Below are 13,064 nucleotides of genomic sequence, written 5' to 3'. Positions count from 1 at the left end.
TAAAGGCCACATATACTGAATCCTGACTGCAGATATGACTAATATACTGACATTAGAAATCACCAGATTTGACTTTAGTAGAATCTTGAAATATCCTGTCAGGATATCTCTAGTGTATTGATACTCTCCGGATATGGGCCTTGGCTAGTATCCAATATCTGGGGCAAATCTGAACTACAGATTCTGTCAGTATCAAAGTGGTCCCTCGTCCGTAGTTGATATGCTCCGGACATGAAATCTGAAATTGTCATGGCCGGAGAGTATACACAACAGATATCACCATGCATGAGGCATGTCTGAGGGTATCTGGGCAAAGATATCTCTGGATTCTGGGGGTTTTTGCGCAGTGTCAACCCAGACTTTCAGAACACTACGCATCAAAGTGGTCCGAATTTGTCTCCTGTAGGCTCCATCTACACTGCCAGCTGACGCTGTTCCCGCCTTCCTCTTCTACAGCCAATCTGAACAGTCACCAGGGACTTCAAAAGGAAGGAAGCACCTGCAATCGGGGCAGCTGTGTTCCATCAGGCCCACAGTTTGCCAAGCTGGGTTTTGAGAGTAGATGCTGGACTTTGTGTGTTAGAATACCTATGTGGTTTGTGAGCTGAATTCCTGACCTTTTCATTGTGTGCACGATTGTGCCTTTTGAGTTGGTATTGAGTAGAGATGCTCTCACCTCTTTTGTGAGTAGCTTTTGAGGTGTATCTTTAAACTTTAAGTTTGTTTGGAAAATTTTGGTTAAGCTTCCTTTCTGTAATTGTTAAAGGTAATTGTTAACTGTTAAAACCGTAAGTTAAGGACACCTTTTGTTTATTAGATTTCTTTTATTTGTTACCGGTCAATATATAACCTAGATTAGGACAACATTTGTTGATTGTTATTTGTTGTATTGATTAGAACCTGGACTTGTTTATAAAATTATCGTTTTATATTTACGTTCTGACCGGCCTTGTTTTTGTTAGTGACCTGAACGCCCTAGATTTAGAAAGAGGGTCGTAACACTCCCATGCAGCTTTAACCACCTTGAGTGACAAGCACTTCAATAAGCCATCCACACTCCCTATCACTGAGGATGTGCAGCATCTTCACCAGCATCTTGAGAAGACAGCAAATTCTGTATCGCAGAAATTAAAAGAAAACCCTTCACCACAAGCCTATTGGGATCTGAGCAGAACAACTCTGGCTAAGATCATTTTGTTCAATCGACGAGGAGGAGGAGAGGTTTCAAAAATGACATTGGAAGGCTTTCTTCAGAGGGACACAGCTGCCTTACATAAAGATGGTGCTGTTGAACTAACAAAGTTTGAACAAAAACTGTGCTCACATTTCAGTCGTGTGGAAATTAAAGGTAAAAGGGGCCGGAAAGTTGCTGTCTTGTTATCACCAGACATGGTTGAATCCTTGACACATCTCATAAGCAGAAGACTAGAGTGTGGAGTCCTAGAAGAAAACCCTTTCCTCTTCACAAGACCGAACTGTTTGACTCCTTATAGAGGTCAGGACTGTCTGAGGACTTATGCAAATGAGTGTGGCGCACAAAGACCTGACCTCCTTAGGTCCACGCAGCTACACAAAAATGTTGCAACCTTGTCCCAGGTTTTGAACCTGAAAAATCATGAACTGGACCAGGTTGCTGACTTTCTGGGGCACGATATCCGTGTCCACAGAGAGTATTACAGACTTTCAGAGGCTACAACCCAGCTTGCAAAAATGTCAAATCTGCTTCATGCCATGGAAAAGGGGACATTTGCAGATCTTAAAGGGAAAACGCTTGAAGAGATTGAAATTGAAGGTATTTTGTTGTTTATATTGTATTGTAAAAGTAATTAATCTTTTAAGTATTCCTGACTTGAAATACATAGCATACATTATATCATGCATCATAATACATTTTTAACATAGCAACTACAGAAAATTTGCTGTTTAGCATTCTAAATATTAAAAATACTTAATGCTTAAATTTTTTTGCCAGATATCTTAGACTTGACCGACTCTGTCCAAAGTGAAGACAGTGAGATGGATGAGGGACACCCTCCAACGCACACAAGAAATGGTAAAAGTGTAAATTTGGGATAACTTATTTTTCTCCAGAACTGAAGTTGATATACTGCTTAAGCTTTTCTTGAGGGATCTCTAAAATTTGAAGTCCTCTAACAACATTATGCAAAAGTCCAACCGAGTCAGTACAAAATATGGTATAAGACCAGCTGGTATTTTTCACTTTGGGCTGGGCTGAGTGTGGGTTACTTCAGCAGCTGAGTTATTCTAGCTTGCTTTATGGTGGAGGAAAAGACACCAGATTTTAGAGAGCAATTAATATGGGTTACTGCAGATTGGATTGTGGGTAGAGTGCTTCGCAGGATGTTGGTAGGGACCAGATCAAGGGACAGGTTGTAGTATCTGTTAACGCAGTGTGGAGCCAAAGCAGTAACACAGTAATAACAGTCTGAAGCTAATTGAATTGACTTTAAATAAATAATTTTATTAAATGACATTTTAGTACAAGTGAAGATAGTGTAGACGAGAAAAAAAAAGAAGTTTTGTTAGAAAAACAGGTTTTGCCCAATGACGATAAAATGTTGGCCATCCACTCAGTTGGTCAGAGAATAAACAAAGTTGCCAACCCCCGCTTTACAGTAATAAATAACACTACACTATGGGGTATTGAAACTGAGCTACTCTCTTTATACCACAGTAAGAGTACTTGGCAGTCTGTCAAAGAACCTTTTGGCACCTGTGATGGTGTTAACAAAGAATTCATACCAGCATGCTCATTAATCACAGCTCGTACATTTTATGTTTACTTGCCTATTTACAAGGCCATTTTTGTATTTTGTTTGATTACTGATCACTCAGAATGTCCAACCAACCTGCTCCTCGGTTAGGAAGAGGTACATTAATGAAAGAACAAGTGCTAAGTTTGTGGAGGCCATAACTATTTTACCAACAACCAGTGCAGTCAGCTGATGGACTCCTGGATCATTTCAATCTGAAAGTCTTGAATGTAATGGATGCCGTTGCACCGATGAGAATCAAAAGCATTTCGAGCAAACATAAAAAAATTAAAACAATTAGGCAAAATACTAATTCCACACAGTCACACAAGAAAACTAGTCTGTGTCTAAAACCCGGAAATAATTTCGATGTTATGTCACAATTTAAAATGGTTGATTTAAAAATCCTACAAGAAACAGTTTGGCATTTGAAATCAACAACATGTACTCTGGACATGATACCATCCGACTTTCTAAAAACAGTTTTTACCTCAGTAGAAAGTGATCTTCTACTGATATGGCGCATTCCGACAGAGAAGTTCTAAGAACGAAGTTCTAATAACTGTCCTAGTTCTAAGAACTACCTTCTCCAGGGGAACTGTTTCATGTTGCATTCGCACATGAGTTGGGGGAGGTAGCGGGACCAATGTGACGCATACGTCTGCGACAGTGACGTGTGACTTTAGCACCACATAACAAAACAAAACCCGCTAAAAACAAAACAACACAAAGTAACACCGGCAAGCTAATATGGAGAACGAAGAGATCGTCGTGTTCATGCTCTGCTTGATGGAGATGTTACTGATGGACGATACAACCAGGCGTCTCACGTCGAGGCTGGAAGGCTCCTGAAAGTCAGAAGATGAAGAATCCAGCGGCAGGAGATACGCCGCAGACAAAGGAGACGACGTGTAAGTTTAACTTATTAAACATGCAGCGATTGTATACGTGTCTTATGAGTAAACATTTCAGATGGTTTTCTACTGTCTGTGTTGAGCAGATTACAATAAGTAAATATTTCAGACGGCGGGTTTATTGTAACTCGTGTTCTGCGTTTCAGACGTTGCTGCAGCTCATTGAACCTCCTCACCGTCCGCCTGGTCCGGAGCAAAGCTGATAACTAGTGGGAAAAGGTTGTTCTCAATTTTACCGATGAGCAGTGGATAGAGAATTTCTGTATGTCCAGGGAGACATTTCAATACATCTGTGGCCGCCTGAAGCTGCACTGGAGAGGATGGACACAACCACCTGCTGCAGATACTGAAGGAGATGGAGAACAGCCTGGATGCTTTACCTCCTGCCTTCCAGCTAATCACAACACACCTCTTCATAATAAGCATCGTGTTCTGGAAGTTCGACAGACAGAACATACATGTATACATGATGTACACATTTAAAGAGAAAATGTTCCATAGAAAATGCATCATTTCATTTTTTTTATTTTTTCATTTTTTTGTGTTATGTGTAAAATAAAGATCTCATCATCTGCTATTAAGCTTTGTGTGTTCTATGGAATCATCAGTAGAAAGGTGGAGGAGTAATCCATCACTGAAGGGTTGGTTGTGACTGAGTTATGGTTTAGAATTATGAGGACATAGTCACACAGATGTAGCGTATATGAAGGTAAAAATATAAAAAGGGTGGTGAAATGTTTACAGGTGTGTAATTTGTGTCCACAAGTATTTGATGCCAGATCTTGGTTAAACATGATAAACTTCATTCTGTGATATGGAGCATATTATAAAGTTGATAAACTAATGTAATTTACACCCAGGATAAGACTTAAAACGTAGCGACCAAAGATGGGTTATTTAAAATTTCATAGCTGTGATAAGTTAATAACTACTCAATATTTTTATTAGCTAATATTTTATAGATGTGGCCAAAGCACATCTAACAAACACAAACTGAATACTTCAGACTCTTTACAAAGTCATTTATTTTTTTATAGTGAATACAGCGGAGCAAAAATAACTATTTACATGTGTGTATATGCTCTGCATATCACACTGGCTTTTCCTGCCATCCTGTCCAGTACACCCAGAGACCCTCCATCACAGATCTCCGCTGGCCTCACCCCTGCCTGTCAAGCTGCTCGCTCTTCTGCCTCCTTTGTGCCTGTTCCTGAAAAGACTTCAGGATGTTGAAGTGTGGATGGCTATGCCTCTGCTGTTAAGCATCTAACAGCTTGTCCTGCACAGCAGCCAGAAGAGTGTCGGCCCTTTCCCTATTTCATGAAAAAAACAGGGTGGAGACAGATACTTCACACACAGCAACTATGATCAAATTTGTTGAATTGTAATAGTGACACTCAAGATGCATGTACAATGCAATAGGATGTTTTTACCTGGCAGCAGGCTGATGGTTGACGCTGGCTCTGGTAGTTGCTGAATGGATAAACATTTTAGAATTAAAATACAAGTTATAAACATGAAGGATGGCTAATAAAGCCAACTTTTCATTATAATATATAGTGTAAAATTCTCAATTGTCCAGGAGTGCACACGTTGTAATAGCAGTAATTTAAAATGGAATTAAACATAAAAAAAAAAAAAGTTTAAGTCCAGTTGAAATGACTGAGTCTGCTTTTTCAGTTCTGTGTGGCTCCATCAGTCTTACATGCTTACATTTAACTTTATCTCAAATAAATCAAAAGCAGAGATTTTTATGTGCATTAAATCTACTTTCTTTACCTGATCGATGCGGCAAGGGCTGCTGGTGGCAGCAGTAGCAGGATGCTGTTCGGTTCCTCTGATTGAAGTAAACATGGATCAGAACCATATTATATACAAAAAAGATGGAAAACAGGTGAATAGATCAGCTCAGTTAGCTGGGTCGTATCTGATAATGCTTCTTGTCCTGTTTACTAGCCTCCAAACTCCTCTGAAGATGTTTTCACTGCGGATGATCGTCTCCGCACGCAGGAGTCATTTGCTGCGGCGTTGTCCGAGTAGGCATGTCGGTGGTACAAGCTGTCAAATTTACTGTTTGTTCGGTTCGTCCCACTCCGGTTGTCGTGGTCCTTAATTTATTTGTAGTCTTGTGTGAGTTTTCTACGTGCGCTGCTTCGCATTATCCCGCGTTCTCTGAGAGCTGATCGTCAGGAATATTTTTATATTTTGCTGCAAACCTTCAAAACCTCTCTGAAAATCCTCTGTAGTGTAGACGGTCAGAAGAGCTTCGACCTCCTCGTCGGTCCATTTATCGCTTGCTCTGTTGTTGTTTTTGTCCGTATGTGCAACCGTGTTTTTTAAATGTGACGGGGACACAAAATGCTGAAATCTGGCAAGGGGCGTAGCTACCAGTCACGAAACACCTACGTCATGAGGGTTCCTATAGAACCCCGTTTAGACCCTGCCTCGGCGCAGGAGCTAAAATGGTTATAGGAACTGAGGGCTTTGGTCCCTAGTTCCTATATGTCGGAATGCACGAAAAAACGGCCTGGTACCTGAAAAGGTTATAGGAACTGCAAAAGGTTCCTACAGTCAGAAAGGGGCTATAGTTAACAGCTCACTGGCATCAGGCATTTTTCCCAAGTCACTAAAGATAGCTGCTATTAAGCCACTCCTAAAGAAAAGCACTCTCGATACCTCTATAATGAACAACTATAGACCTGTCCCTAATCTCTCTTTTATTTCCAAGATTATTGAGAAAGTTGTATTTCACCAGCTTAATGACTTTTTAAATAAAAGTCGAAATCTTGATAAATTTCAGCCCGGCTTCCGACCTCATCACAGCACTGAAACAGCTCTGGTCAAAGTGTTAAATGACATTAGGTTGAATACTGATTCTGGTCAAGTATCAGTCCTGGTTCTGTTGGATCTCAGTGCTGTGTTTGATACTGATCACAGAATCCTGTTGCACAGGCTGGAAAACTGGGTTGGACTTTCTGGAGTGGTCCTTAACTGGTTCAGGTCCTATTTAGAAGGCCGGAGTTATTTTGTTACGATCGGCAGCTATGAATCTGAGCGAGTGGCCATGACTTGTGGAGTCCCCCATGGGTCAGTCCTTGGACCTCTTCTGTTCAACTTGTATATGCTCCCTTTGGGTCAAATATTACAAAACTATAGCATTAATTATCAAAGTTATGCTGATGATGCACAACTTTATGTGTCTCTGTCACCAGATGACTGCAGTCCAATAGACTTATTGTGTCAGTGTCTGGAGCAAATAAGCACCTGGATGAAGGAGAATTTTCTACAATTAAATGAAGACAAAAAGAAGATGGTCAGCATTGGTAAACACCTGGAGACTCGAGCTCTTAAAATCACCAACCGACCAACTTTTTTTTAACTTATCTTGCTTTTAATCATTTTAATGTAATTATTTTATTGTGATTATGTGTTGATGCCTTTTACTATTTCTAAATATCTGTAATGCCTTTGTTTTAAGTAAAGCACTTTGAATTGTCCTGTACATGAAATGTGCTATACAAATAAACTGCCTTGCCTTGCCTTACAGATGAAGACTCAGCAGGAGAAGGCACATCACAAGGTACAGGAATAATAAAATGTTTGATTTTAGTAGACTACTGAGTGATAATCTTTGGAACGATATTTCATATGACCTGTTGTAGTTTTCATCAATTTCAATTACCTTTACAAGTCTTTGGTTCTAGTAATATCGTTAAAATTGTTGGATATTGCATACAATGTGAGTGCTTACATTGAACTAAAATGTTCATACTTAGCTCCAGACAGGGATAAATATAGAGGGCTACTCGAGGAAACTCCCTGCACTTTAAATGGTATGACTAACCAACAACATGTCTAGTGGTATCTATTACATGTTTAACCTATCACTGCTTGTGCATTTTATGTTCACTTATCTCTTTACACAGATGGAGACTCGGTAAGAGAATGAGCTTGTATTTATTAGATTATTATCTATCCATCCAATCCATTTCCAGCATGAAGCATGGGAGAGAGTATTTCGAAATCTCGCGTAATTTCGAAGAACAGGCGGAATGTCGCGAGAGCACACCCATTCCACCATTTTGCGCTTATTTGGTACACTGACCATGGACTTCATAGGAGCTTAACGTTTCTGCTTGAAGGGTAAGACATTTTTATTTAAGTTTATTCTTTTAATATATATATAAAATGTTTACAAAGCTATATCCCAAAATGTATCAGTCTCGTCGAGGTGAATTCTTAAGTTGACAGTACTGCTTCTAAAGATGTTTATGAATGCTTGACTAAACATGTTTCTGCCGGTTTTTTGAAGGCAGTTGCTAGCTTACTGTCAACGCTAGACAGATATGGCAAAAAAACATTTTTCATGACCTGGTCAGAGTTTGTTGAATTTTTTTCTTGTCTTCTTACAGAAAAGTGTGAAGAAAATGTATAACACATTTTTAGTTTTATTAAAATGTTCAAAATTCACCTAAAGTTTGCCTGCACCGTTGGCACCCATTTTCAAGTTCGATATAAATTGAGAAGTATTTCTGCATAACTGGGATTTCAACCAAAGTTGACATTTCCCCTGTATTTAAAACAAAACATGATATTAAAAGGAAGGATTTTATGGTAGTGGTGGACTCTCTATTTCGTATAATGGTTCCTTTTTTTTTTTTCTCAAAAAAAAAAAAAAAAAATCTCCGCGAGTTCAACGATATGAATCTATCAATCAAAGCAGGTGTGTGGCGACAGCTGAGGGCAGCGCAGGTTGTCTCATAGCACACGCTGCCGAGTAAACAAAAGTAGCTGCAGCGCCACAGAGTTATTTCCCAACGTGTAAGACTTAAGTTCAGTAAGGTGGACCGTGGTTAAATGTATAAAATGATGAAAGGGCAAACAGTGCTGACAAATTCCTTTGCTTTACATGTCAACTTCCCTGCTGTTTCTTCTGTATTTTACCCGATTTTTGGGCTTTATTTCACTAGCCATATCCAGCTTATTTGACAAGTGTTATTGTTTGTTGGATTTTTATGTATTTTGTGCCAGGTCTTTTGTCAGGATTTCGTTTCCAAATTGCCTGTGTGAATATTGATCTGGAGGGATGGATTTCTCTTAAACATGAGCTTTTTAGTTTGTTTGTTTTATGACTTCAGCTAGCTATACAATTTTTAAATTGTACATTTATTGCATTGCATTAAAATTTGTTAATACATACTTTATATTGATTTATGTTTGCTTTTGCTAAGTGGAGTGGGCAGTACCAAGGAGGGCCCTATGAAATCGGTTTCAGTTTTTTCCCCAAATTCTGCGTTTTCTTTTCTTTGCTGTTTTTACATGCGTTCTGTGTTTAATTATGTGACCTTTTTTTTTGCTACAGATGCCAGAGGTGAGCGTTGGCAGAGCATAAAGATGGAAAAAAAATCAGATTTTCATAAAAGTAAATCATTATAAATATCAAATTAATCTGAACATTGATTTATCACCCAGCTCTTTGGTCTTGTACCTTATATTCACAGCAAGGTTTGTTGTTAGTCAGGAGCCCCAAAATTAGCTGTTTTATCTTATTGTTTTCTAATACTTAATATTTGTCTTTCAGAAAGTAATGGAGAAGTCTGAGAGGACAAAAAGAAGAAAAATAGCTGTGAAAGTGGCTGAACATTTACAATTAATTTCACAGCAGAATGATTCAGAGCATCAACAGGATTCAGACTGTCAATTTGAGGATGAACCAGCAGAAGTGTTTCATGATTGCAATGAACATGTTGAACTCAGTCCACTGAATGAACAACACACAGACATGTTTTATGATTCTTTTGACAATGACATTTTTCCTCAAGACTTTCAATGTGGGAAGACTGATTTTAATGAGTTTGACTTTGATGATGAGTGTTCAGATTCAGATTCTGTATCACAAACACCACATGATACAGAAGTATGGTGTCAGATTTAAGCCGTAAGTCTAGGGGGCGCAGTAACACACCCACGATAAAATGACACTCTCTCACACGCGTAGATATTAACTTTGCGCGCACAATCTGTCTCACACACGTAGATATGAAGTCTGCGCACAATCTAACTCTTCAGACGCTACACTACAGGCTGCGAGCGAGGGTGTCAGCTCTGCGCAAGCAGGACTCCACCTGCGCGCGCCGTTTATGCTTGCGAGGTGAAGCTCTGCTCGCGCGGAGAAAACACTTTTGACACTTGGGGGCGGATCAGGAGACGTGGGGGGGTTGAGCCTTGTCCTTCTTATGATTGGTCACTTTCAGCCCCGATCCCGCCCTCACGGACATCATTTTTTTTTCCTGCAAGACAATTTCCGGTCATAGACAAGAAGAAGAAGAAGAAGAAGAAGAAGAAGAAGAAGAAAACGCGGCGAATAAGCAAGCAACAAGTGTCGAGGCATTTCTCCATTGATGCTAGATAAATTAGATGAGTTCTTTTGTAATGTCATTATCCGGTATTTTTCATTTTCAACCGATGCGTGTATTTATAGATTAATGAGGAACTACGAGCAAAGCGGCTAACTGTGTTTACTTGTGTGTGTGGCGGTTCCAACATAGCGACGATGACGGCAACAAATGAAGAGTTTAAGGTAAATACTAACATTACTCTAGAGTTGTTGTTTATAATCCAACATTTTACTGAAACACTCTCTTATATGGACTTTATCAGTTATAGTATAATATAATTCATTATGTCTGGCTGCTATGTTTATGTGCTTATTCTTGTGTGCTGTTCTTTTTACTAACATTTTGGTGTATTTACAGACACAATAATTCCCTGTTGTGTTTGGCATTTTTAATCTGCTAATATGTACTTTCAATAATAATAACTTTATATGTGTATATATGTGTGTATTTCTATGTGATATGTTTCTGTGTGCGCAGGCCATTGTCAGACATGAGATTCTTTCCAGGCTCCTAACAAAGCTGGAGTCAACCCTTTCAAGAGCACCTCTTGACTTGGATTTTTTACAGTTCACATGTCGGCAAGAGCTGTACCTCTGGGAAGCACTTTCCAGACATGTAAATATCTCCCCAGAACTTGTACAGGCCATAAAGGAATTCCTCAGGCTAGTGACGGAGCACATTGAATATACAGAACTCAATAACAACACTGTTGAAACTGTAGCTGGAGAGATGGGGCGTCCCAGGTACGTTATAGAGAGAGAAAGGATTGCTGAGCTCCTGGACTTGAATCTGACTGTGGACTGTATTGCCAAATTGCTTGGTGTGTCAGTCAGGACACTCACTCGACGAATGAGGGAATATAACCTCTCCACTAGACAAAAATACAGCAGTGTCACTGACCAGGAGCTGGATGATGCAGTCCAACTTATAAAAAAGGAAATGCCAACAGCAGGATATCGTATGGTCAAAGGGAGGCTCAAGACAATGGGAATCAACGTCCAGTGGAGGAGAGTGGCTGCATCAATGCACCGAGTGGACTCATTTGGGGTGCTTTCTAGACTGGCTGGACTTGGCTGTGTTGTGCACACAGCATACTCTGTGAGGGGGCCCCTTTCTCTCTGGCATGTGGACACTAACCATAAATTGATAAGGTTAGTACAGTTGTACACATTGTCTGATGCTATGAGAAATACACTTATAACAACACACATTAACAACATGTTAACATGTCATGCTATTTTGTAAATTGTAAATCCAGAAAGAGAGCGTTCATGTAGTGTTCATGTCCACCAGATACAACATTGTACTTTTTGGTGCAGTTGATGGCTACACCAGAAAGGTAAGATTTTTCTTTGCATAAGTTTACACTCTTTGCTTCTACACATTTAGACAGCCATGTTTTGTTTAAGTTTTATTCTATACATGTGGATGCGTGTACTAAAATGTTCTTACAATATCATCGGTTATGTGTTTGGAGGCTTCAACAAACAACCGAGCATCAACAGCATTTGCAGCTTTCAAAAAAGCAACCGAGTTACACGGAATACCCTCAAGGTGAATACTTAAACTGTAAATTGCAGGAACAAACTTTTTGGATGTTTATTGCGATGTCAAAATTACATGTCAAATCTAAGTTAGTGTAATTATTTCAAATTGTCTCATGTTTCAGACAGACACACTTTGACAGGAAATGTAGCACTCAGTTTTGTTTGTTGTTGTTTTGTGTGTCCAAACAAATTATAACATTTGATCTTTTTTTTTTCATAACAGAGTGAGGGGTGATCAGGGTGTGGAGAATGTTGAAATTGCCCGATACATGTTCATGGTTCGTGGACCTGATCGTGGAAGTTTCATGTCAGGAAAAAGCGTCCATAATCAGAGGTTTTTTATTTTCTTCACTTTTCCAAGGTTAATATGTGTGTTGTATATAGAGTTAAGTTTGAACATTTTGTCTTTTTCCATAGAATTGAACGCTTGTGGCGGGATGTTAGGACATGCGTGACATCAAAATATTACAATGAACTCCGGGTCCTAGAGATGGATCATCTCCTTGACGTGTCCTCCAGAGGTAATGGTCATCAATTTTTGTTGGGCAGAAACCAAGAAAGAAATTGGCCTTCAGTTGAATTAGATTGGTTGGAATGCATCAGGGAAAATTAATGTAGATGGATGGATTAAAATCTAGATGTGTAGATGATTAAAATTGTGTCATCCAGACACATGTAATACAAGGACTACCAGATTGGATTTCTTTCTCCTAAAACAAAAGGCTAATTAATAATGAATTAATAACAAACTAATTGCAGAGGCCACAGTCAGTAGTGAAATAGTTCAAATCAGTAAAGAAAGTATAAATATATTGGTGAAATATTTAATTTTCAAAAGGTAATTAAATGTTTAGTGTTTTCTTGTATGGTACACATTTTAAAGTGATCTGTGAACATGGTCATGTCCTTTACAGAGGATCTTTTCACAGTCCACCTGGCAGTCCTTCCCAAACTGAAGGTTGACCTAGTGGCTTTTGTGGAAGCTTGGAATAAACACCCCCTGAGAACAGAAAGGAATTTCACCCCTGAGCAGATATGGTGCGTGGCAATGATGCTTCGACCAATCAACCAGCCAGAGAATCTTGAGGTTCCTGTTTTACATTTAAAATGATTCATACATCACATTAGTATAGACATTAGTATAGCAGTTTTTTAAAACAAGCTGCAGAATTAATGTAGCATTGGATGGATCCAAAATAGCTGATTTTGGGACAAATCTGATTACATAAGATTCTGTAAATATGGAAATGTGCCTAATTCAGTGTTATGTAATTGTCTCATACACAGGATATTCAAGAACCTGACATTGACTGGGACATAGCATCTGATTACGGCGAAGATGTGGATGGTGTGCTGGTAGTTCCCGAATTTGACAGTCTGTTGAATGAACAACAGATGGTAGAGGTTCAAATGTTGATTGAACAAAATGGA

The 13,064-nt window shown here is 39.2% G+C and overlaps 1 protein-coding gene and 1 long non-coding RNA gene across 2 annotated transcripts; both read left to right on the top strand.

The window, feature by feature from the left end:
* Nucleotides 1-354: 354 nt before the first annotated feature.
* On the top strand, nucleotides 355-7,591 carry LOC121646046. Its single transcript, XM_041994924.1, has 5 exons — nucleotides 355-400; nucleotides 1,005-1,792; nucleotides 1,973-2,053; nucleotides 7,236-7,268; nucleotides 7,465-7,591. The coding sequence occupies exons 2-5, from the start codon at nucleotides 1,231-1,233 to the stop codon at nucleotides 7,545-7,547; spliced, it is 759 nt and encodes a 252-aa protein (XP_041850858.1). The 5' UTR covers nucleotides 355-400; nucleotides 1,005-1,230; the 3' UTR covers nucleotides 7,548-7,591.
* A 3,964-nt stretch (nucleotides 7,592-11,555) lies between these two features.
* Nucleotides 11,556-12,623, top strand: LOC121637712. Its single transcript, XR_006009939.1, has 4 exons — nucleotides 11,556-11,640; nucleotides 11,857-11,967; nucleotides 12,051-12,154; nucleotides 12,548-12,623. It is a non-coding gene; the product is annotated as an uncharacterized LOC121637712 (long non-coding RNA).
* The last annotated feature ends 441 nt before the right edge of the window (nucleotides 12,624-13,064 follow it).

This window comes from Melanotaenia boesemani, chromosome 1 (assembly GCF_017639745.1).
Source record: "Melanotaenia boesemani isolate fMelBoe1 chromosome 1, fMelBoe1.pri, whole genome shotgun sequence".
Taxonomy (NCBI): Eukaryota; Metazoa; Chordata; class Actinopteri; order Atheriniformes; family Melanotaeniidae; genus Melanotaenia; species Melanotaenia boesemani.
The sequence above is the reverse complement of the archived record's forward strand: the minus strand, read 5'-3'. Positions and strand labels throughout refer to the sequence as shown.